This window comes from Chaetodon auriga, chromosome 17 (genome assembly GCF_051107435.1).
Source record: "Chaetodon auriga isolate fChaAug3 chromosome 17, fChaAug3.hap1, whole genome shotgun sequence".
Lineage (NCBI taxonomy): Eukaryota > Metazoa > Chordata > Actinopteri > Chaetodontiformes > Chaetodontidae > Chaetodon > Chaetodon auriga.
Window position 1 is genome coordinate 18,025,049 of NC_135090.1, and position 26,003 is coordinate 18,051,051.

A 26,003-nucleotide genomic window follows, 5' to 3' on the forward strand; every position below is an offset into this window, starting at 1 on the left:
CGGTGATTGACTACGAGGCTCAGACCAAGATGAATCAGAGAAAGTCCTCTGAATGTCTGTGATATGCAAGATAAAAGCCAGTTCATCTCCGACGTCAAACGAGGGATACAAATTAAGTTTTGACATGGTGTTATGGAAAGGATGAACTTTCTCTTAGCATCAGAAAAAAGGAGGACAAACTGTTTGGCCTGAGTTCTTCAGCTCTCTGGAACGGGCGTGAGCACATCCAACAGAAACGTTTGCCTTTCTTATATTGACATTGGTACGGTGGCGCGGACACTTGCTTGTTTTTATGATTTAATTCATTCCGGAAATGAATTTTCAGAGTCGGACTACACTGGGATCATCTCACCAGAATCCAGGAGCCGCACGTATGACTCCAGCCACTGCGTGTATGTCGAGGGTTCTTTAAAGAAACGCATGAAAGTGACAAAAATGCTTTGAAAAAAGAATGAAAACATGAGCACATATTGTCCAGGGTGTGAGTCCAACCTCCCTGCGTCCAGCTGTCCCCAGTAAAATCAAGGTCAGAATCAGTGCTGCTAGCAGGCTTCTTATTTTTAGATTTCATAAGCTGTCAACACATTTAGCTAAACTACGAAATGAAACTGTTGGCTGTTATCTGCTGAACACGTTGCTACTCTCAGTCACTCTGTACAAGGAGGTTTTTTTTAGGGAGCGCAATGCCACTCTGAATTGTTCTGATATTTTACAGCCCCGTAGGCTGCAGCTAGAGAGCATCGTGCTGACCAACAGCTAATGAATAACTGTGCCTCAGAAGTGGAATATATTCAGAAGTATATTTTCATTGGTGCATGAGGAATGTGCTTTCAGAAGGAGCTCTTTTAACAGAGGGAGCGGGTCCTGTTCCATGGAGTCCACCATGTTTCTACAGTAGCCCAGAATGGACAAGCCAAACACTTGCTTTACAGCGTTTTTTGTGCAACCCTGCCGCTAGATGCAACTAAATCCTTAATATTGAACCTTTAATATTTTGATCCCCTTGATTCGTCATTCAGAGCTGAGCAGCAGAGCTGTCTGTGAAGCTACTGTGAGCCAGTATAGCGTTAGCTCAGTGGCTAAAGATGAGACTGAGAGCTGTCAGCAGGATCAGTTTAGACATCTGACTTCAGTTTTAGTTTGTGCTTACTTACCATCAGCTTGCTGTCAAAATTCTCATTTCTTTAGTGTAGTGTGACATAGAGTAATCTGTCTAATATTAATTCATATATTAGCTTCCATCATATTGCTTTTCGTCTGCCATGGATGGAGCAGTAACCCTAACTAAAGGACCCATTTGACCCCTCCAAGACCATCCTGGCTCAAACACTGTACTAAGTCAGATATTTCTGTCATGTTTGACTCACACGTCAAACAGATCACAGTGTTTTCTTGCGTCTTTCCATGTTAAATACAAATAAATACACTGCAGTGCAGCCTAGGCATGAATGTATATTTTCAAAAATCCTCCAGTTACAATCCTGCTCTCTAATGTCACATTGGACCCAAAAATTACTCCAATTAATTATGTGTATCTGGCCGTATGGGAGAGGAAGTACTTGCGTTCACCCAAGACATGGGAATGCTAACGAAAGCCAAACAACCAAACAAACTCGGACCTGCTCATTCATCCATAGGTCTCAAACAGTGAGTGCCAGCGGAGGGGCAGCCTGGACTTATTGTGACGCAAGTCGTCCTGCATGGGAATCATTCCTGAGGGACACATCTGAGCAGGAATGTCCCTGATGATGGCTTTCTTGTGTCAGCGCTAGAGGCCATGTCAGTCTGCCCCTTTTGCTGAAACACACAGCGTTACTACAAACCCATCATCCCACGGAGACATCCAAATATTTGAGATAGCATTCCAGAGTACCCTTTAAACATCGCAGCAGGGGAGTCCTGGGCCAAAAAGCTGTAGAAATAGATGCAAAAGGACATGTGTTGTTTTAAGCTCAGCCATGACAGAAACATTAGCACGCAGCGCTGTTGTATGTTAAAACTCCTCGCCGAGCTGAACCTTGGCGAAAAAACGGCTCCGGCGCTCCAGTTTGTGTGCCAGTGCTACTCTCTATCAAGCTGGGTGTCTCTTCTAATCAAAATGAGCTGACGTTTAATGACAGGGGCTGTTTCCTTTAACGTCACATTCGTGTTTATCTTCCACCCTAACATCCCATTAAGCGAGGACTGCAGAGTTTAGAGACGCACGGCCTTACAGTTTTTCTCACTTTCTCCTTCTATCGCTCCATCTCCCCGTGTGTTGGCTCTCCCCGCTTTTCTCTTACGATCTCGGCTTCGCTCAGCTTCTATCACCAAAGACGGACTGACGCTATCTCCTCGGCTCAGGATTATGTTACTCACGAGTCATTTTCTACTCTCCCACTGTTGCTTTTGCTAGAGGCGAGCACAGTCTGGGCTATATATCATATCAGTGGCTGCAGGAGGCACTTTTAAGTATGGTGATACATTAAGGCAGCATGGAGTGTGTGTGTGCGTGTTTGCATGTGGGCCCTGAGTGATGCTGCACCGACACTCGATCTAAACAAAAGAGATGAGCAAGAAGACGGGGTGCGGTAGCCTGACTAAGATCTCCACATGGAGCAGCTTCAGTCTGACCTGGCTGTTAAAGACCAGGAAAACACATTTTGGTGTTAATGATATTGTGCAGCTCACAGCCACTATTGTATCACTGCCACGCTGCAACATTAGAGACATTCGCTGCTGCCTGACCTTCAGCTGATGATGAATGGAGATGCTGATAACGTCCATGTTTGTGTGTCTTCATTGTCTGTTGCTCTCGATTTATATATATATTTGTGCGCCATGCGTCTAAGATTAGTCGAAACGAGCATGGCCATCTGCAATTTGTCAGAGGTTCATTTTTTTGGATAATTTACAGCATGTTTCTGTTGGGCCGAGATGCTAAATGAGACAGAAGGGATGAGAAGGAAGATTCTGAGAAGCATGAATGACACACAGCACACTGTATGTATAATCCCTGGCCTTTCATGTGCCCAGGTTTCTGTTTATTTTGGCATTTCTTCGACTGAAGTGCGCAAGATGTGGAAGATGTGTGTATAAACACAGTCGAAAGCAGAGGATGGATCAAATTATAAAAACCAGTGCGACTAAACTAAGATCGTTATGTTCAGACGACAAAGCCAAAACATCCTTGCGCATCACACAGGAATTCCCACAAACCTTCACAACATCAACCGTACTTAAGAACAAAGCCATATCTCCATCAACCACAGACAGTCTCGCAATCTCATCCCCATCTCATGCGCCTCAGGAGGTAGGATATGCTTGAAATACTGCAAGTCGTCTGGGATTATTACACACTCATTGTCTTGTGCCTTGGTGGACGTCACTTTTGTTTGGACAAAGCCATTTTTCTTAACTCTAATCTCACTTTAGGGCCAGATTAGTGGAACTTTTGATGGTATCACACACTCCACATCAGCAGATGGAGTTTGCTGAATTGCCATGCAGTTGTAGATTCAAGATTTCCATTTTTGTGAGGAATTTCAGGAAGTCTTGGTCACGTTGGCTTTTTGTCAGCTGCAGTTTCCGAAGTCAAGAATGAACTTTGAATCTCTCAGAAAAGGAAATGTGAACATCAACACTGCAGTGACAACTTACTAAACAACACCTGTGGGTCAAGATCACGTGACGATCGAAAGCTCCAGAGCGGCCACTTAAAGGAGCATGTGGACAGATTGTTTTATCAAAAATTCAACAGTTCTTCACATTCCACGGACCTCAGCTGCACACTGCTTCACGTTCGGCAAATTACCCCTTTAAATAAAAATCTGTAGTACACTGGCCGTTGAGGAAGTTACTGTTAATGATACGACCTGTGCTCTTCTAGACATCATCCATCACCAAGATGCATACGTCTACATTCATAATGTGAGTTCTGTTTGACAGCCACTGAGACAATCCGACAGGCTCTCTTCTGTGCAAGCTTCACCTCATGACTGTATCTGGTCCAGAGAAGAAACATCTCATCTGATGCTTTACAGACCATCAGTTAGGCTGCGGGTCACTTCATCCAAACACAGACTTACATGTATGTCAAACAATGTCACAGACCAGCACATATGCAGAAAAGGACATTAGTGTGACACGGATGCGCCTGAGTGCACACACATATTTAGAAATACACACACACACACACACATACACACACGGGCCTCTGGAGGATTAGGCTCTCCATCTCAGAACCACTGCAGAACCACTGCAAACATGTCAATTTAAATAAACATCAAGAACCATTTGTAAGCATTTGTATTTTGGTTGTAAACCCAGACCAAAAAGCACATCCATCTACTGGAACAATGACAGATTTATGAGGGAGTTCCTGTTAGGTCACCGTACAGCAGCACATTTTAGGACCCGTCTGACGGCTACTGAGATACACTCGTACTTCTGGGAAGACGATACTTCAGTTGGAATATTTCTTAACATCACGTTTTAAAATCAAATCACAAAGATCAGATCACAAAACAACTAAATTTAACAGCCACCTTTCCTGGTGAGTATTTACGCACCTTACATAAAAGTGGAGAGTTTGAGTTGAGAGGTGCTTTCATGGCCGTCTGGGGGGAGCACACTCGTTTCCTTCTTTTTGTCAGTCTGGCTCAGGGTCACATAAATTACTCTCATAATGGTGAGATAAGTTCAGTCTGGAAAAAAGCTTGTGTCCCCTCTGCTGAAAGCCATGAAGGCCACACACATCAGTATCAACATTTACTGCCGTGAGAGGTTTTACCTTGTAACTAAATGGTAAAAAAAAAAAAAAAACAACCTTAAATGTTGCAGTGTTTCACAGAAACCTGAAGCTAAATCAAAGTGGATTCAATTTTTATATTGACCGTTATTCATGTGGCTGGCAGTTAGTGATGAGCTGGTACAGTCAATCAGATATAATCAAAACTAAACGCTAAAGCAGCTATTTTTATATTAACAATGGACCAAGTGACGAGAACACTCGCTGCATGCTGCAACATGACTTTGGGGGTTTTTTATGTTGTCTCTTGGAGTCACCAATATGGAAATTTTGCAAATCCTGCACTTGCAATCTGCAAAAAGGTGCTTTAAAGTTTGCACCAAAACCTGCCTAAAAATAATGTTGGCATCTAAAATGCGGTCTCACAGCATGTCCAGATAAGCAGTGACGTGTTACAGCCTTGTGCTTCTTTATCCAGTTTCCATACAATGAGGTTCACCGATTTTAAATGGAATAAGTAGATACTTTACCAGGATGAGCTTATACCCTGTGTCGATGCTGAAATCAGTAGTAGTTTGGTACATCCTTAGTCTGAATCTTCATCAAAGCCTGCAGCACAAATGGTGCACAGCAGGTGTTTTCCATCAGCTAATCACCTGCTTTCACCGCCGACTGCCGTGTCACCAAAAGTGCAACAAGCAGAGAAGACAAGGGAAAAGAAATGTGCTGAAAGGTGAAAATGGTGAATGATTATATGAGGGCTTTTGACTGGCGCTGTACTATGTTTTGTGGGTGTTATTTTCAAACAGTGGGGGAGACGTCTGGAGACTGTGTGCCAACTCCAGCCCTGGTATTGTGTGGAATGTGAGAAGCCTGGCTCTGGTCCCAGACAAGGCAAACACAGCTCTGGACAGGGTTAGTGTGTTTTCAAAACAGATTTGATGGTGTATATGTGCGCGCATGTGTGTCTATATCTTTTCCCTCTTCGCACGAGTGAATATGTGCATGCGTGAGCAGGCCGAATGAGATGTCACACCCATCACAGCGCTTAACCGATAAACCGAGACCTGACACGCTCAATTGTCCAAACCACCCACAGAAAACAGAGACGGGGTATAATCAGCCTGCCATTCCGCATAGTTCCAGGCTGTCTACCATCAAGATGTGTCTCATGTTGTAAGTTAATAAATATCACGATATTCACCAACACCAAAGGGCAAAAGAAAGGTTAAATAAATGAGTGAGATAATTCCTGGATGTGACACGGAGGCTTAAGATCAAGTGGCTCCAATCCCACCACCACAAGAGTAAAATAAAAACAATGGAGCCAACCATTAGTCATTTAAAGATCTGCTTGGCTCACTCTGGGAGGGAGTGAAGCTGTTTATCTTTCACCCTTTATCCTGCGCTCTATCTCCTTCTTTCCCTCTTTCCACCTTCACTTGCTTCCTGTCGTCAGTTTTCCACATCTCTAACTGATTCTGCAGCCCCTCTCGTTTCAGACTCAAACGTCTCTTTCACCCATCTGATTGTGATTCTTTTTGTTTTTTCAGTCTGAAACTATAGCAACACTCTATCCGAAGGGCTGAACTCCAGGAAAGGTGAAGCGTGTTCTGTCCTCTGGAACCTCTGGAAGGCTCCCCAGCGTTGACAGACAAAGACATCCTCTCAAAAAAGCAACATCTGTCGGGAAGAGTCAAAGAGACGCTGCGGGGAGAGGCGGCCTCAGAGGCAGCATGTGGGGAGGCTCCAGGAATTCTTCTCCTCACTTCACAGATTCTACAGCACCAACTTTGAGATTAATAATTGTCAGACAAAAGGGGGTCAAACAACTTCAAAACTGGATGAACATAAAATGAGGCACGTAGCGGGAGCGTTGCAGCTTGCGGTGCATTCTGATTTTTCCTTCTGCTGCTCCCTGCCAGAATCAGCAATACAAGACATGCATGTTTTCTCAGTTGCAAACCTGACGAACACGTTATTGTAAATCCACACCGTGTGAATTGCGAGCCGGCCCAAACGCCCTTTTTGCTTTTCAATGCCGTTTCAGTTCCCTTGACCTTCGTCAGACCTTGATTTACAGCGCGCAACGTAAATGAACCTGAAGCCTGGAGGAAAATAAATAGCGGCAGATACGGGTGAGTAATATTATCATCTGCTCTGTTTATCAGGAGTCATTATAAAACAAAAATACAACAAAGATAACAGCCGGTTCTGCGATTGAAATAAGTTCAAACGCAGTTGTGATTTGCTGCAGGCTGTGATAACACCACATTACTTCCCCGCTCACTGCGCACTCAGATTGACTATAATGTCTAATGTTTCGCTCTATCTAAGCTTTTACTATCTCATATTTGGCTTATAATCACTCAACCTTAGCAGTGGCAGAGATACAGCCATGAACCTTGTGCTTTTGGCAACTCTTCTGACCATAACTTACACTCTCAGTACTAATGACTTCCACTAGCCTGCCCAAAATAATATTATTTATACTCATGCTTTTGAAAAAATAAAAAAGTTTTCTTCTTGTTTCAGCTATTTTAAAATAACATATCTAAATGCCACAGTAGAATAAAATATCTAAATATCGCTTCAAGACCTGAGTAATGCACTGCAGAACACTCACATTCACGATGCGTTCAAGCTGATAATCAATATTTTTATATGAACAATGGATCAAATGACCACAAGTGCATGAAAGGGTTCGATTGTACTGACGAACCCGCAGAGCTAAAGAGCTAAAGATGTTTCCTTATGGAGCTGTGGAGACTCAGCCTGGTCAGAATAAAATGCTGGTTTCTGCAAACCACAGATCTGTTAAATTTGTACGTTTGATATCATCAGATCGTTTCTACAGTAGGCGTCGAAGTGACATAGTTCAGGGTACAGCTACACACGAGCTGATCTCTCATCTGGAGGAGGTGGAGGCATAACAGCCAGGCAACGTGACTGCCGAGCAGCACGGTACTGTTCAATCCGTGTTTCTTGCCGCAAAACGGTGTATTTTCATCGAGAGGTCGACACATTTTCCTGCCATGTTTGTGGTGACGTACCCAGGTATTTAAGGCCGAAACGCGATCTTTTCCAAACCCTAACCAGGTGGTTTAGAGCATAAACCTTACCAGGCCTTAAACACAGTGTTGGCACAAGCGATTATACTCGAGGGCAAATGGAAACACAAATCAGAGGAAGCTCTCCACAGGTGCACTGCTGGGTGCCAAGCTACGCGCTAGCTACAATGTTTTCAGAACCAGTATCATAAATCACATTGATCCAAATGAATACTGTTGTAATTAAAACAAAATAAATCCCCTACGAAGTGCCCACCAGAGGGTGATTCACTCAAAAGAGCGAAGGAACAGGAACCACAGGTAAACTAGACAGATTCAAGACACGCAGTCAAGAAATTTACGTCTTCATTTATGGAGCTTTACAGAGAAATAGGTGCACAATACACGTCTGCTCATTATCAAGACTTCCAGCATGTTTGGGACGACCGGCTGCACTGAAATAAGACTTCTGGGGAAAAAAAGGGGGGGAGTCTCAAAACAAAGTGGCTTGCCATATTGACCGTGACAAAACTGCTAAATGCCGCTTTTCCTGAAAATCTGTAACATTAACAATGTTGGGCTCCATTTTCTCAGGCATGTGGAAATACTACGGCACGGTCGTAATGTTTTCCCCTATTCCCATGACATGCTCGGCAGAAAGCTCTGTTTCCTTTTCACTTTCAGTCATAGTGCCACCAAGGCAACTTCTCTGCAAGCTGCTGTGGTGTCCTTCGGCGATTTCCACGGTTTCCTTTTTATAAGTTTCGGGGTCAGGAAGGAAGAGCTTCTTATTCCCCTGGGCATTTCTGCATCATCCGATTGTTAGTTTTGGCCCACATTATCAGTGAAAATAAACTCTCATAGAGGCAGTCAACCCTAAAATAGATAGGTTTCTCCTTGGATCCCCAGTCATGCTGTGTGGCCCTCTGATAGCATTAAGTAGAGAAACATATTCACCCTTTCTCAAATGAACTCCCAGTATGTAAAGGAAACAAGCTGCTGCCCACAGGTCGGTATATCCTTTTAAACCAGTGTTTATGCAGCGTCGAGAGGCAGAATGATGGGAATTTCACAGGGATAAGACACCGCCGATAGTTTCCCTCCCTTTGTTCAACAGCTTAGTTTGGCACAGGCCCGTCCTTCTCATGAAACACTGCTCACAACCACTTTCTACTGTCTCCACCAGGAGGGAAATGTGAAGATCTATTACTTGCACTCCCAAGAGCAGAAACAAAATTTGGCTTGCTAAACTTCCATCTGTGCCAAATGTTCATTGTCCTTGAAATATTCCCAGAATGTGCTGCGAGATAGGTTTTTATAACGTTTTTACTCAGTGCAACCTTTTCTTTACCCGTTCTCGTATTCAGATTGATCCTCGTTGCACTTCAGCTCACCAAAAGCCCAGCAGCTAGAGCAACTGGCACTAAGAACAATGAGGTATCACACCAACCTGCCCACTTGCTGCCTGTGAGGAGAGCTTTGTGTCAAAACTTAACAGTTTTTTTTGCATTTATTTTCCTGAAGGTTTCTGACAATTTTGCCACTTTTAGACTGTAATTTATCAACAGAAAGCTGCAGTACAACCACCTGTAACCTTTGGTTAAACATATACGATTTCAGAATTTTGGCTTCCTTTGTCAAATGAAAAAGATTTTGGAGGAAAACATTTATATTCCTTAAAGCAACACACTGAAAAGGCATGGTTATTGAAACTGATACTGATACCAAATCTCAGGTATGGAATCAGCACTAGTTCTGAAAAGTTTCAGAATCCATTTGAGGATATTATTCAGAGCTTTTAATGGAATAAGTCAACATTTTGTGAAATACACTCATTGGCTTTCATGAGAAGTAGATGAGAAGATTGATAGCACTCATGCCTGTGCGCTAAATATTAAGCTACAGCCAGGAGACAGTTAGCTTAGCTTAGCATAAAGTCTTAAGAGAAGGGGAAACAGCTAGCCTGGCTCCAACCACCAGCTCCTCCAAAGCTCTCATAAGAACTCTTCATTTCTCATTTATTTAATCAACAACTCTGGAGTGTTTACTGGTTGTCTTACAACCTCACAATGACGATAAGGAAGCCATGGCTCCTGCTAAGCTAACGGTCTCCTGGCTCCAGCTTCATATTTAACAGACAGATTCAAGAGTGGTATCGATCCTCTCACCTAAGCCTTGAGAATAAACACATTTACCAAAATGTCAAATTCTTCCTTGAAATCTGAACCTCACTCCGGGTTACATAGTTGACCTTGTTGCTCTTTTGGTGCACAGCAGCTCATATCGTTGTTTGAGATGCAACTGTTCTGGTTGTTCAGACCAAAGTTTAGCACTCCTAGACTTTGGAGCAACCTGCCTAAAGGCACCTTTAAAGTGGGCACTGATAGCATGTTCTTTGTCCATCACACTGTGGGCGATGGGTCTAATATAGCTGTGTCAGATGATTAAATATGGGCTGCAGCTGTCATATTGTGGATTGTTCTTCCTACATTTCTGACTGTTTGAATTGTGACGATTTTTACTGATCAGTTTCTGCACCTTGTTTTCCTGTTTTAAGCCTTACTTTTGCAAAGCACCATGCAGGTTCTGTTAAGAAAGGTGCTACACAACTAAAGGTTAATTATTAAGATTGTTTTATGTGTGAAATAGCTTGTTTTCTGCTGCATTTCCTCCCTGAGATCGGAGCCAAACTTGTCCGACCCTCCTCGCCTTGCAGGCAGGCCAGGGAAGTAATCCTTGGACAAACACAAGCCACCTTTGACTGGTCAGGAATGTTATCAGGGTCCATATACTCTACCCTGCGCTGGGGAAGGAAAGATCGCAGACTTAAAATGCTTCCCCAACAGCTGTTTGCTGCATCACTCTCTCCGTCTACCCCCCACACTGGACGGAGCGCCCAGGCATGGGGGCGCTATCTGGAATGGTCTCCTCTGTCCATCTCTTTCATCAGGGCGAGCTCTCGCTTAGACAAGCAGTACAAACGCTGGCGTGATTAAGATAGATAGACTGGCCTGTACACTTAATCTTCTGTCCAATGAAAAATGTTAACTGCATCCCGATGTCCCCCCTCACCCACCCACCCCCCGTCGGCCCATGCAGGGTAATTAAGCTGAATTACCACTGTGGGTTTAAGTGTCCCCTCTAAAATGCCTCCTCCCATTCCTTTCTTGTGCTAATCTTTAACTTGTTACTTACGCTTTTCCAGAGTCTTTATATAGTCTTCGTTATTCAGTGACACACATTCATGGTTTTAAAAAATGTAATCCTGCTCATCACACATTTTAAAACGTAATCCAACAACGATCACATGACGTAATCTTATCGATCCTACTTGAAAAACATCTGCGGTCCTGCAGCGTGTCACCAAAGAGGCACGATAGTATCAGTGGTGATGGCAGACAATTTCACAGGCTCCCCTTTTTACATCTGAGGAGAAAGTTACTCTAGTGGTCTCATTAGTCAACCCTTCAGTCTACCGACGCTGCCGTCGTGTTTTCATAGTATCACTTGTACTATCACAGACGGATGAGGTCCACTGAGCAAAGATAAAGCCGGTGTTATTTCACCCCTGGCCTTTCTTGACACATGGATCGCTTTTGGGAGCCGTACAGAAACACACACAGGTTTCCAGACTCGAGTCTGACTCAAATAATGAACTGGAGTAGAGGCTCATCAATTATAGCCGGGGTATGCTTCTTTAATTAGCTGAATGCATACTGGTGTTCGGCTAAAGTGAAAAACAGTGCAGAGCTTTTGCAGCATATTTTCTGTGGATCCTGCTCATTTTTCCCGTTTCCACCATATAAAGGTGAACGCACACCCGGCTATGTGAGATTACACCATGTCTTCAACCTTGACATACACCATATACAGTAAATTCCTCTAAACTGAGATAAAGTCAGTGATATACACTCCAATGATTCGGTGATATTTCACAGATTCTAACATGTCAGCTCAAAATCCCTCTAATACAATATTTCATTCAGATTTTGACGTCTTTGCACCGACTCAGGAGTCTGAATTTGCAGGAGGGTGGAGCAGCCTCTAACACTGCGCCTCCCTAATTACAAACTCAATCAACATCTCGCTGTAACGCAGCGCCTGGTGAATTGATGAGGAATGACTATTTCCTCCAACCTGAGGAGTGAAAAGTTTTCTTGGTGAGAGTAAATGAAAAGCAGGCACGCAGCGGAGAAGCCCAGGCGCTTTGGGGAGGACAAGCTGAGTGCTAATGAATAGACTCGAGGTATCTTGATGAAATTCAGGTTGATTCATTGTGCAGTAATCCATCAAATCCCCCAGGTGTTATCTGTGCACGCATTTGCTGTTTTGCAGACAAAAAAAAAATAAACCGTTACTTTTAAGAACTTAATCACAGATTCGACCTGCTAATCTGATGTGAGAACGACAATATTGTGGAAAGTGGAAAGGCAGGAAAGCCAAATTTGGAAGTTTGTTTATTTGATTCGTGTATTCATTTCAGAGAGATAGTCTCGCTCTCGCTGGAGACACGAAGTCTCAAAGCTTAGAAAAGCAGAGTGCCTGCCAAGCTTTATCGCTGTATCAGTGATGGCCTCACAATTTGCAGCTCATTAGCATTACAGCAGAACCATATTTGAACATAGTAAACACTGCAGTAGCTCTATAAATAAATTGTAATTTGGTTGTTCAATGGTATTTAAATATGAGGGTTTTTTTAATCATATCAGCTCAATAAATGTGTGTTTGTTTTATTCTACAGAAAAATCAGGTTACAGTTGTTTTTTTTTTCCAAGTTGTACTCGCACGTCCTTGACTTGAATAAATAAAGGGAGCATTCTCTTTCTCTGTCTTTTCCTCCTCTGAGTGTCTCTGGGGGCTCTCTCTGACTTCCTGCCATTAAAGAGACAGCCCACTGGAGAACAGGGGGTGACTGACACATAACTACCTCTGCTCTGCGACCGACGCTCTGCGCAGCTCAACGGGACATCTGTGGAATTTACTCAAAGGTGGTAGTTTACGCAGGAAAAAACGGAGGGAAAGTGGGAAAAAATAGACGTGTCCACTGGAAGGATACGGAGCGGCAGACGGAGGCTCCACCGTCCACGAGATGTCTATGGAGGCTGTAAAATCACACAGCTGTGACATCCAGAACATGTAGTCCATGTCGGATAATGTGCACAGTTACATAAGAGCAGCGCAGAGGAAATATAAATTGCTTCACATATTCTGTCTTCTAGATGATTCAATATGCATTTTGCCGATAGAAGCTTTGTTTGTCGAAAAAGGTACGGCCGTCTTGCCAAATTGACCGCACTGTATATGTGAGTGTCTCCATTAATTTTAGAGGTTTTCAGACCAAGGATGCTGAACTTTTGTCAGCTTAAAGAGGAGCTGCTGCTGTAATCCTTCCAGTAAACCCTCTTCTTTGTGCGTGTTTCATCACATTGTCACTAACATTTTTGCGTCTCTGTGACATTTCATTTCGAAACCGGTCCCACAGCATCGCACAGAAAAACAATTCTCGACCCCTGAAGCATGTAAACTCTCCAACTGACAAACACTTTGACAAACAATGTGTCAGCCGCGTGAAAACAGCAAACACAGTCCGCTTTTAGTCTGAGGGCCTCATCCAGAAACCAAAACAAGTTATCTTGCGAAGCCGCAGACAGACACTGTGCGGAGACCACACACCCAACAGAAACACAAATAGCTCAACAAATATTCTGCAGAGCGACCACTTCAAACGACACGCATCAAGACGGGGTCGTTATCGATGTGGTTCAATACGCAACCTCTTGGACCTGATTAAAGCAGGAAAAGTCAACTGCGTTCGATCTACCTGTGTGATGATCTCAAACAGCGAATCAGCAGCTGACGCTCCCGTTTTGTTAGCGCTCTATCGAAGCTGCACGCCACCCTCCTTACCTTCTGTAGCCACTGGGTGTAATTCTCCATAATGTGCTCGAGCTGCTGGATCTTCTGGCTGGGAAACTCTGGCTCAGGTGGCGGCGCGTCTCTCTGGAGGGAGTTGACGTTGTGCTGGGGGCTGCCGGCCTTCGCCTCCCTGCAGGAGCCTCCTCTGGCTCCCTCTCCCTCAGGTAGGATGAACGTGTAGGTGCACTGGCCATGCTGGATCTTATGAAAGCGTCTGCTGCTGTAATTATTACTGCTACTTCCTCCACTACTGTTGCTACTGCTGCTACTACTACTGCTGCTGCTGCTGCCACCTGTGCTGCTGCTCTCCGTCCCCCTCCTCTGCTCCCCTCCTCCGCAACTCACAATCACCAGAAGTGCTGCCAGGGAGAGCAAGCGGCGGCCAAAGTTGCACCACAGCATCTTATCAGTGGGGTAAAAGTCGCAGATGGGTTAAGTTCTTGTGTCTGGAGCTGCTCCTTGTTCGTCTCGGCTGGATGCTTCCTTTAAAGCTGGATCAGACAACGGTGAGGAACACCGTTAGCCTGGAACATGCACCATCCATCCTTACATTGGACCTCCAGCACTGAAAGCTACTGCCACTCTGAACACTTACACATGCTGTGCTTCCAAAGCTCCCTTTAAGTTTTTGTCCTGACGGGAAAAGTTGCACACCTCTCCTGCAGAGTGACAGCTGGGTTATAAATCTCGATGCCCCTCCAGTAAATCACAGCCAAATGCAGACTGCGCGCTTGCATTTATCAATCTGTGCATTTAAAATAGGTGCCGGGCACGGTGTCGTCAGACCTCCCCTGGTCTCTCTGCCTTCCCTTCCTCCTCTGTTCTCTGGCTTAACGACTGGTGAGAGTGAGAGAGACGCTCACTCTGAAGAACTGTTCCAAGCTTCCAGCACACTCTGCGCCTGCCCCTTGCAGAGCCTGCAGAGGAATGTATGTGTGCATGGACGTGTGTGTGTGAGTGTGTGTGTGTTTGTGTGTGTGTGTTTGTGTGTGTGTGTGTGTGTGTGTGTGTGTGTGTGTGTGTGTGTGTGTGAGAGCGAGCCTGGCAGAAAAGGGACCCCAGCACAGAGGATGTGCTTAGACTATGAGGATCGGTTTACAGGCGCTCTGACTGCAGGCTCATGTGGTTGACCTGCCTTTCTGCCTGTGTGTTGACACAAAAAACTTTTTTTCTTTTATCTGCTCTGAGATACTGCTCGACTCGCTTTGATACTGTATAACGACAGGCGCTTATATTACAAGTAGGCACGAGGGAGGTATACTCCCCAATATCTTCCAAGCACCTTAAAGTAATATTGTCATCATATCATCCCCAATATTGGCTGTTATGCATGGCTGGCATTTCTGTGACAGTCATTAAATGTATTTACATCCACTGGTCGCCTCTCTATGCAGTTGTTTTGCATTGTTGGAGCCTTTCCCACGCTGGGTTCAAATCTTATTTGATTCGCATGGAACGATGAAAGGGCGTACTGAACAAAATGCAGAAGACAAGAACCAGCACGCGCACAATGCACATAACTTGGGTGCATTTGCCATTTTCAGCGGGCACATGAACAGCTACTGCAATTTGTAAATAAGAAAGCAAATTTTCATTCCGCCTGTACAACTGAGCAAATAAACAAGCTGCTCATCTGACTCTGTTGTATCTGACTCAGTCTCTGGTGATCAATAAACATGTCATTTCGAATGGAACTGTGGGATGTCACCAAGTAAGCGAAAGCATTGCAAAATCAGCCACTGAGATCTTAAAAGAGTGCGCCATCAATCACTGATTTAACATTGCACTCATACCATCACTGGACTCACAAAGGACAGTTTGTAAAAAAGTATTAAAATTGATGTCTTTTTATTCTATGCTTCTGTTTCCTTGCCTAAACCTGGTGCCTACATTACCCACAATGCAACTCGACCACCAACAGTTCTGTTGGACATTTGGGTGTCTTACTCTTCTAACAACTAATGCATCCTCAAGCCGCGACCTCAAGCAGAGGTGAGGAGTGGGCTGCAGAGTTCTGGTAAACTCACTTCTTCTTAATTCCAAGCCCCCAGATTTTCAGAGTTGTAGTCTTCAGACTCAGCCAGCGCTGACTCAAATGGCATCACTGGGGACAGATTACACATAGCTCCCTCTGGAGCCACGAAAGGCTTTACGCAACTTTTTTTCACATATGCAGTAGTGCTTCCCAAAACCTCTAAACACACTTTGATGTGTAAAATGGGATTATAGATTATAACTTCAACAATGACAAAGTCTCTCTCATTCTGAGGCTTCAGCGTCAGTACTGTCTGGGATTAATTGTAATCTTGCGGAGAGAAAGCAGAGCCAAGTCGAGTGAGAGGCTCTGAAAAGACGGCGGAAAGCTCTACAACTTATTTTCTGCCTTTCATCCATCCACTGTATCTCCATTATACGCACAGTCCCCGTCTTCATTCATTTCATGTACAGTGTATCTGTATCATACACACCCTGCGCTGTTATGTTTTCAAGAAAACAAAAGTGAAATCCAAGAATGAGCATGGGAAGAAGGAATGTGTCTTCATCATTAGACCAGAAGAAGGAGCAGCGCGAGGAAACACAGCGCTGAAAGGCTCTGGGTCAAAGGTCAAGCCCTAGTTATGGACAGTCCATTTTAAAATCTCTGATTGGGGGATACACAGCTGTCTGAATTCTGGCTGGACTTCAACATTCCTCTTCAGTCCAAAACATCCAAATCTGTGTTACGCTCCTTGTGCTTGAGCCTCCATGTCCTTGCTCCTTTTTGTGTGTAATGTATGTGCCTGACTGGTATTTTCCACATAAATTTTCACTCTCCATCTGCCTGCTCATGCTTACGCATTACACTCTGTATGTCTGCATGATCCTGCATGTGTGTGTGTGTGTGTGTGTGTGTGTGTGTGTGTGTGTGATGGAGTGTGTGGATTCAGTGATAGCAGGGGGCTACAAAAAGTTGGGCCCTCTGTGTGGGAGTAGAGGGGCGGTGTGAACGAATGCATGAAGGAGACCCAAGATAACAAACCCCTTGAATAACCCAGACTGGCCAAGACACAAAGCATGTGCAAATATCTCTTGGAGTGCTTGTCTTTGGTTGACGTGCTTTGCCGGTGTCCTAAAATCTGGGCGCCAGTTACTGTGTCCAAGGGAAACTAAGCGGGAGATAATCGGCACTTCTGGGCAACCTTGAGTGTGCAAAATTAAAACTACACATCACTTTCCGTGAACAGCGACACAAAAAAAAAAAACAAAAAACACAGATGCAGAAAAGAAATCAGGAGGGACGATCTGCGAATGATAAATTGACCCTCTCCACTTGAACACCAATTATTCTATCATGGTTAGCGAGCATGATTAGGTACGGTAGGCCTGTAAAGCTTTGGATTTCTTCATGGCTCATCAGCCAAACCCCCGCCCCCCCCCCCCCCCAAAAAAAACTAAAACTGTAAAGAATGGATCAAATGTGTGCTGCTCTAAATTGCTAAGGTTAGCCTGTCCAGCTTACTACTTACAGTAGTAACCTAACCCAGTGTTACCTCCAGGGCCAAGGACCATTTTTATTCTTGGATGCTACTATTTCAGGGTTTAAGGTAATGTCAGCAGCTCTGTCCTGCTCTGTATTTAGTTTGGGTGAGCCTTTCCAAATCTGAAAACACAAGGACAAATAGAGGAATGGATTAGACAAAGTGTTTATCTGCTCTAACCTAAACTGCAATCATTAGCATGTCCAGCTAATCAAGCGCTACAAGTCCAGGGAGTATATCATTGACTATGCCTAATTAGGTAACATTAGAAGAAAAAAAAAAAAAGGCAGCACATCCACTGTGCGGTCCTGGATGCTAGCAGAATTTAAGCTAATGCTAACAGCTGTGTCAAGATATCACATATGTAATGCAAATTTAGGACTATCTTTTACATGATTCTTGTGAAATGAGTTGGAAATATCAAGTTTTCACCATTAGCGAGCTGGCTACAACTGATAAAATCTGCTAGACACAGTTGCCATTTTAACCGGCAGAATGGACAGTTTTAGGCTAACACTGTGTGAAATCAGAGGCTGATCATTTAAAAAAAAAATTACCTGGATTCAGGTGGTAAATCTGTCACCCATTATCATTTTAAAGTATGTGAATGAACCACAGAAAGCTTGACAGATGTAACAGCAGTGATTAAGAGCAGCATTTCTGAGCCATCAAGCCAATTCTGCACTGGCATACACGGAAAGTTAGCTTGATACCAGACTGTGCACATGTTGAAATCTGTTTAAAAATGCCACTTTGCAACATCCAAATCAACATTCATGTTGCTGTATCACAGCCAGCGTTGGCTCGTCTTACATGAACAAGCAGCAGAGCTGAAGAAACACAAGCTGTTTATATTTATGATATGAGTGGAGTAATGTCAGGTCTGAATTCTTACTGGAATGTAAACTTATTGAGAAAACAAACCCTGTTTTCAGAGCTGCAAGAGTACAATCATTTGCTAACCCTTAAGGTCCCATGCTGTCTGTCCTGGACTTCCTGTCCCACATATAAAACCAATGCACACCCAGTTTGCTGAAATGCAATAATCATTTTGCTGGTGACAGTCAAGCCCAGTGCGGGTCATGTCAGTTGAGAGAGGCCTTGGGGCAGTTGGCCCGCTTGAGAATCTGGCTTATGTTTTACTTGTGAAAGGTTTGGGAGGACATTTTGTATAATTCAACATCAATCTGAATGACACTGCCTTCCGCATTGTAATCTAAAATTGATTATGTGTCATGGGAACATAGAAGATCAAAGTTTTTATGTCTCTTTCCAGTCTCTGCTGGTGTGACCTGTGCACCAGTCCCACCAGGTTTAATAAAGTAAAGGGAGCAATTTCCACCACCTGACTCTTACTGTTTCAGCTTGATTTACTGACTAAAATTGTGTTTTAGCGAGACGTTCTGAGGTGATACAAAAGCTAATAGATTCAAACACATGACTTTAACAACAGACTCATTTGCCTTGTGTTTGGCCTGTAAGGCTTCATGTCTTCCCGCTGATTGATGGAGCTTGTTAAAACATTACTCAGGGCTATTGATCTTTTAAAAAAAAATCAATCTATATTTTGATTTAACAACAATCAAAATGCTGTAAGTCAGTAAAGGAGGGTGCTGTATATATATAGTATGTGTAGTGTCCAGACATTTCTTTGTTCCCCCCACTCCTCTAACCACACATACGACCCTGAATGAAGTTACTATGACACCTATGGAAACTCCACTTTTCACACTACTGTATAAGAAATACCTACTGAATATTTTTATCCACTCTTTGTCATCTCTAAAATGTGTCACACTTACTAACAAAATCAGCTCTTTAATCTTCTATCCACGGCGGGGAAACTGAGAAATGCTCTCTGCAGTTGTCCCCGGATGGAGAAGGCCAAAGCGTTCCGTTTGACTCCGAAGACAAACCTCAGCAACTCATTCAGACATGCCTGAATAGCTCCGGCACTCTCGCTGTTTGCCTGCTTCTTTTAACTTGGGAAATTTGAATTTGATTAAACGGTTGCATAACCCAGCCAAAACACTGATGGCACCTTTTCTTCTTCTTCACCGTTTGTCATGGTGATGGTGATTAACACACACACACACATACTCAAACTCAGTGTCATGGTAATGCTGAACCATTGCCAGCATCTGTAGCATTGAGTCATCAGGGAAGGGACCTTTTGCAAGTGCTAATGCGGGTCACTCGGGTCTATTATTCTCCTGTTTTGAGTTCAGGGCGGACCTGTCATATTCTGAGCTCCTTCTCAAGGATCCACAGTCTGGGGCCTCGAGGGTACGTTAATCTCACGTACAATAGCCTTGTTAGCGTTTCACCAAGTGATGACTTCACTTTTCACACTCAATGGCTCCAAGGTGAGAGTTAAGGAATTATACGTGTGTGTGTGCTTCGAGTGGATTTCGGTTCGGTGAAGGACGCCGTGTGAGCAGATGCGCTGGTGGCTGACTCGCTGAAGCCACTTCAACAACTTTGCAGTAAGCCTATAGAGTAATAAGCTCAAATTTTAAGCCTGCTTACAGAAATCCTTTTGGAAAATAATACAGAGGCCCAACCTCCGCCAGTTTTCTCTTGTAGAGACAAACATAAAAGGATTAAGAGGAAAAGCAGACACTCAGCTGGGTACAGAGTTAAACAGAGGCCCAGTAAGAGAAGAATGGGATTAAAAGTGAAATCCTTTATTCCTCATAGTCTGTCTCCAGTGACGAAAATATAACACTTTGCTGACATAGCCTTCTTTGGTTGAGTGCTGGCGGCATCGCTCTGCCAATGCCTGTCAGTTGATCCACCACTTTGGCCAACACTGAAATATCTCATCAACTATCAAATGCATTGCCGTGAAATTTACGACACACATTGATGTTTCTCTCAAGAAAAACTGCACTGACTCTCAGTAGTAGCGCCATCATCAGGTCAAATAGTCCAGTAGTTTGGTTTATGACTCAATATTTGCAAAGTCAGCTTCTGCTGTACTTTGTGTTTAGTGCTAATTAGCTAATGTTAGCATGCTAAACTAAGATGTGAACATTGCTTACATGACGCATACTTAACGTGAGCATGTTAGCATTGTTAGCATTTAGCTGAAAGCAGTGCTGACAGGGCTTTAGACTCTTAGCTTTGTTGTCCTCCGTTAGCTAAAAAAGCTACTGACGATACAGACAGTGCTTAGAGACGTGAAGTATGGTTACTGCTGTCAGAAGGGGCTCGGGCTAAATTCTGCAGCAGCAGCAGATGATTTGATGGATTTCCTAAACAACCCGTTGTGACACGTGCCGGCCTGGAGCAATGATGTCATCAGGGTGAGACCACTGGAAGAATGACACCGCTGCGCTATTAGCACAAGGTGGTTGTTATTCTTCTTTATCCCCCAGGGCTACGACGTCTGTGCTCACCACAGGCATGGCCTCAATCTCCCGTCAAAGCGGCCATCCTCGTCCCACCTCAACCCCTCCCGTCCTCGTCTCATGAGGCAAAGTTAAGGCCGAGCTAAACGTAAAAGTAAGGAGGTTTCTGTTGGTCTGTATGATGTCAAATATTTTATCACTGTTGTTAATTGAAGGGGCAGTTTTTTCACTCTCAATACGTGTCCAGCAATGTGAGGAAGAGAGCAGGAAGAAGAAATGACTGACTATTGGTCAGTTGGGGGTATGGCACCATGGTTGCATGATGAAATACATGTCAAAACATCAGCAAACAATAGAAACGGACAAAGAAATATGAGTGCTTTTGGGTCCATTTTCCAGTTTAAGCCTCCAACAACTTTTGTGGTTAGGCTGTATGTTTGTTATGCCTCTGTGCTTCACCAATTCATCATTATAGCAAAATCAATTTCCAAGTTCAAGTTGATGTGTGTATTTCTTAAGAAGTACTGTATATTATTATGTACTGCATGGTACTGATCCCATCTGATGTGCCCCTTTCCAGCTTCTCACCCTCATGCTTCCAAACGCTGATCATGCGCTGTGTATTTTAGTCCAGATTGTCTCCATTGTTTACGGTGGAATAATTTTCTGCAAATCACTGAGATCAAATTTGTCACAATCAAGTTTATATGATGTCACTTGAACCCTGCTTTCAATTCGCAATCAAACGCTGCCCCATGTGAAAACAAATGCACAAACAAAATTGACCTTTGCTGCTGCAATGTTTGGTTGTTGCAAAGGTCAGACAAGGTTTTGGCTGGACTCAGGGTGTCTGCAATGGTACTCTGGGTATGCTACTCTCTGTTCTGACACTAATCTGGAAAGCTGAGTAAACACTGAGCAATGCATGTCTGCAGAGAGCAAAAACACTGAGACATGCAAAAGCAATATACAGTCAAAAGACATGCAGACACAAACGCACAATGTGCTGCACACACACAGGATCAGCAGACATGTTGCTTTCATCTTGCAATGGAGGCTTCAGGAGTCTCTTACTGATCAGTGTCATGAAGACGCAGTATGCTGTCAATTATTGTATAACACAATTCATCAGGTTTCAGTTCAAGGCTGCTGCTCACCTGAAGTTGACCTCAGTCACATCTCATTCAAACCCCCCCTCCAATCTATTTGCCATTTGCACAATTGGAGCAAAAATGAGCAAGGTAAACAGTTTTCTGTTATGTTACACAACTGTCTGTCTCTTGGAGCGCATAAGATTTTGTGTTCCTGCAGGTTTTTTAAGGAAAATTGATGTGGCAGTTGTGAGCAGTCATGCTAACTTTACCCTTTACCCTTATAGGAAATACATGCAGTTGAAATATACCAGAAGTTTCCTTTTATCGTCTCCAGGCAAGTTGACTCCACTCGTAGTCTACCCATCATCCTGGATGGTGTCCTATGTATTTACTCAATTGTTCAATCCAGCTCCTTTTTGTACCATCAGGAGTAAAAGATCTGTGTATGTTTGCAGGAATAATTTCTTTTGGTGTGTCAAGTCTTCGTATGTTTTAATAATCTCAAGGTCCGTTCCCAGCTTTAGTCAGTAAGGATCCTCGCCCATCACATTCCTCAGCCTTTAGCTAATATTCTCGACGTACATTCTCCGTCCTCGTCGTCCACATCAGATAAAGTGAAGTTTAGCATTGTAGACAACCGCAAGCTGACACCTGATACCAGCTGATGACTGCTGATATCGCCATGTCTCTTACACAATATACGTTACAAAATCTGATATTGGTCATAAACAGAAACATGCCTTTCTGTCGGTCTGTCCAACGCTGGCCGCCGCCATCACAGGCTAATCTCACCTCGGTGTTTGTCAGCGGTCCACTGCATTATCAAACAACGGAACCTGATCTACCGCGGGTATGAGGCTCACAATGCAGCTTTAATTAGCAGTAACTAATTTAGCCTGGCTGCTTGGACCACTGTTTGACATTAATCATGATGTCGCTGATGGAGACCCTTTTTGTTGGCCTCAGATCGGCTCCATTCTCCAGCGTCATACATCAGAGGAGACACAGTAAGCTGAGCTATATGTTCTTACTTACTCTGCTAATTTCACCGCTGGCAAGCGTTGTTTGCTCTCTTCATCTTAATGTGCCGCCAGCTTGCTGCCATTTGTCATGTTGTATTTTCCTCTGTGGTAATGGGGCCGGTCGCTCGTCCTAACATGGGAAAAGAGCATGACATCAGCCTGTGGTTATTTTCTTGACTTAACCTGCCTGTGGAGTCAACAACACATGGTGAGCCATTGTGTAGGTGCGTGTTGCATGAGTTCATACATGTGAGAGCAATAAATACATCCACCTAAGATTCCCTGCCTTTGGTCTATTCAAGCCAGTGTTGCCCTCAACGTTCAATGACTCACACTCAGCAGTGTTGAAAGTGGATGTCACACATAAACTTCCTGTGTTCCATAGTCATCTGTGTTTCTTTCTTTTGGGATGATGCATGGCAGCCTATCAGGCTGAGATGAATGGGGAAGGGGGGGGCATAAACCTCCAGCTTCACCTCAGAGCCCACTCCCCTCAGCTGACTCCTAACGTACTGTATGAAGGATGGAGGGTAAGGACTCAGATAAGAGGTTTGGTGAACAAGGGTCGGTCTGTGTGCTGCACTGTGCACCCCACCTTCACTTTCTCATAGCTTTCTTGTGAATATTCTGAAGTATGATACAGCCAGCAGACAGAGCAGGGTTTTGTGGATTCTGTCAAAATGGTAATCCTTTAATGGACAGAAGGATAGTTTGCTGAGAGCCAAAGAATGCTCACAAAGCCTTTGCAGTGTCAGCTCGTGCATAATATAGGGACACTGGAGGGAAGATGGATTGTTACAATACTGATACTTGATGCAACATCCATCTTTCAACCTGTGTTATCTAGGTGTGATAAAGCGATAAAAACTTAATGCAGCTTACTTGCAGCAAACACTTGCTTGATTTATTAAATTCCAGAAAAATGGGTTCAGGTTCCCATAAACTGTGACTAAATGCTGCTAAAGGTCTGTGAAATCAATCACCACTTGTTTAAAGAATGTTCACGTAGAAACATGCACAGTGGGAAATTTATGTCGGCCAGCATCAGCATACAGTAAGTCTCAAATGTGCAAATATGCTTAAGGCTCACGGAAAAGAACATTTGCTATACATTTTGCTGTTTGTGCAGCATCGAAAAGGCTTTTTAACATCCTCATTGTTATGTCATGATTAACTGGTATGCAGGGCAGGGTGCTGAGAAACAAATATGTTGACTATTGTGAGAAAAAAAATTACATCTAAACTCTGAAACTTTGGCAGTTGACATGTTTCCTATGCTGAAGATGGAAATATTTGCTTTGAAAAAAAGAAGAGAAATCAAGTGCACATGGCCACTCAGGCCCATGGGACCCATCATGTTAAATTTAATCTCTCTTTCATGGTCTCAGACACAAACAGAAGCATCTGCATCTGTTTACCATCTCCCCTCATCTGTTTTTGGTCAAACAACAATCAGATAGGTTATAAGATGTGGAGTGCCCCAGGGCACGATTCTCGGACCAATCATATTTTCTTTACATATGCTTCTGTTTGGTTCCCTTATGCAAGCATGCCATTGCATTTTACTTTATCATGCTGATATTGATCTGATATGAAAGACTGGATGTCCACAAACAAGAAATACAAAGGTGAAGCCATATCTTTTCCTCTGTGTTACATTTGGAAAACTTGTCCGTCCTTTGCTTTGTCATCTAATGAATATTTACTACTAGCTTTAATGATTGTCATGCACGCCTTAATTACTGATGAAAACGAAATCCTGCATAAGAAAAGGTTGCTCCACACTTCAACTTACCAGCGGAGAGTCTGCAGAAGTTCATCTTTGTCCAGTTAAAAACAAGCACTCCAACTAGTTCTGCATGCAGCTGCGAGACTTTTAACTAAAACACAGCTTTCTTCTGTTTTATTTATTACTTTTCCATCACCAGATTCACAATACTTCTCTTCATACCGACCTATGTGCAACCTGACGTCCTCAGAAAGAAACCTAATGGCTTTACTTTTTGTTGCTTCAATCTTCTTATCAAAGATTTTACATTTTTGAGATTAATAACTTCTGTTTTAAACATTTTAAATTTCATTTTATGGCTGTTTCTCAATCTGTTTTATTCACAATAAAGCACTTTTCCTATAAATAAGTTTGTGATGGAGGTTTATGTGTGTGTGTAGGATTTAGTCGGCGTTAAAAGAGGTGGGTGGGACATGTTTTCTGTCTTTCGCTCTCTCCCACTCTCTTTTTGCTTTTTCACAGACCCACAAAATGCTCTGTTTTCAGTTCTACCTTCTGCATGTCTGCTGTATCTGAATCACCTGCTGACAACACAAAGTGATTCTTGTATTTTCGTTCTCTCTCGTCTCATTGGTTCATCAGTTTAATTGATCGAATATGCAGTGGTTGCAGTTGTCAAGTACCATCAAATTCATTTTGGTCTTTGCTGCCAACAAATACATATTCATATGTTCATATATTCACTTATACTTTCTACTGCACTGCCACTTGCTACCTGTTGCGCGTCACTTGTTTACACACTGTGTTGCACATGTTTTATAGTTTCATAGAAATGACTTGCACTACCTGCACATACCTTATACTGTTTATACCTCATGCAAATTGAACAACTTGCATATATTAATATTTTGGATATTATGACTACGCATACTTCTGGTTAGACGCTAAACTGCATTTCGTTGTATCTGTGCTGCACTCTGATGAGGACAGTGAAGTTGAATCTTATCTAATCTAATCTAATATATTGAGGCTTTGTTGACTCATACTGTTGTATTTGTTTTACATTCTTCCTTTTCCACAATATTAGATCATATTAGAAACCCACCATCAATGTTGTGTCTTTAAGAGGACAAAAAGAAAGTCATTTTCAAATCATTTTTCATCAAAAGTGAACTATATTTGTCAACACCTGGCCAGGTGAAGTGCTGCATAATGTGCTGTCATCGCCTCAGCCTCATTGGCTCACCTCAGGTTACACTAAGTTGATGAATGCAACGCACTATGAAAATATTTTCTGATGAAATATGTGATTCCATATTTTCATATGTGGAAGTTTCATCAAGTTTCTGTGTTTGTGTTGGTTCACATAATGAAGAAATGTCACCACGCAAAAGGAGACTGGAGCGAAAATAACCTGGGTTAAAAAACAGCCTGATTTGCCTCATTTTCACATCATGTCATGCATTCCTGCAGTAATTTGAAGGAATTACGTTATTTTGCTTTTATTTACCCATTGCTTTTCACCACATTGACGATCCCTTCATGTATCATGAAGTTTTCCTTCACGGGGGCGGAGGTCCACGCTGTATTGT

General features: G+C 43.3%; 1 protein-coding gene across 2 annotated transcripts in view; it reads right to left on the reverse strand.

Annotated features, from left to right (window-relative positions):
- angpt1 (angiopoietin 1) overlaps positions 1-14,594 on the reverse strand; it is a 53,451-nt gene extending 38,857 nt beyond the window's left edge. Inside the window, exon 1 of one of the 2 annotated variants that reach the window (XM_076755276.1) lies at positions 13,687-14,594. In XM_076755276.1, the coding sequence (XP_076611391.1) occupies positions 13,687-14,097 (411 nt within the window). In that variant the 5' untranslated portion in view covers positions 14,098-14,594. Of the gene's footprint in view, positions 1-5,259; positions 5,356-13,686 lie in introns of those variants that run through there. The other variant, XM_076755277.1, reaches the window with a different exon arrangement.
- Positions 14,595-26,003: the final 11,409 nt, after the last annotated feature.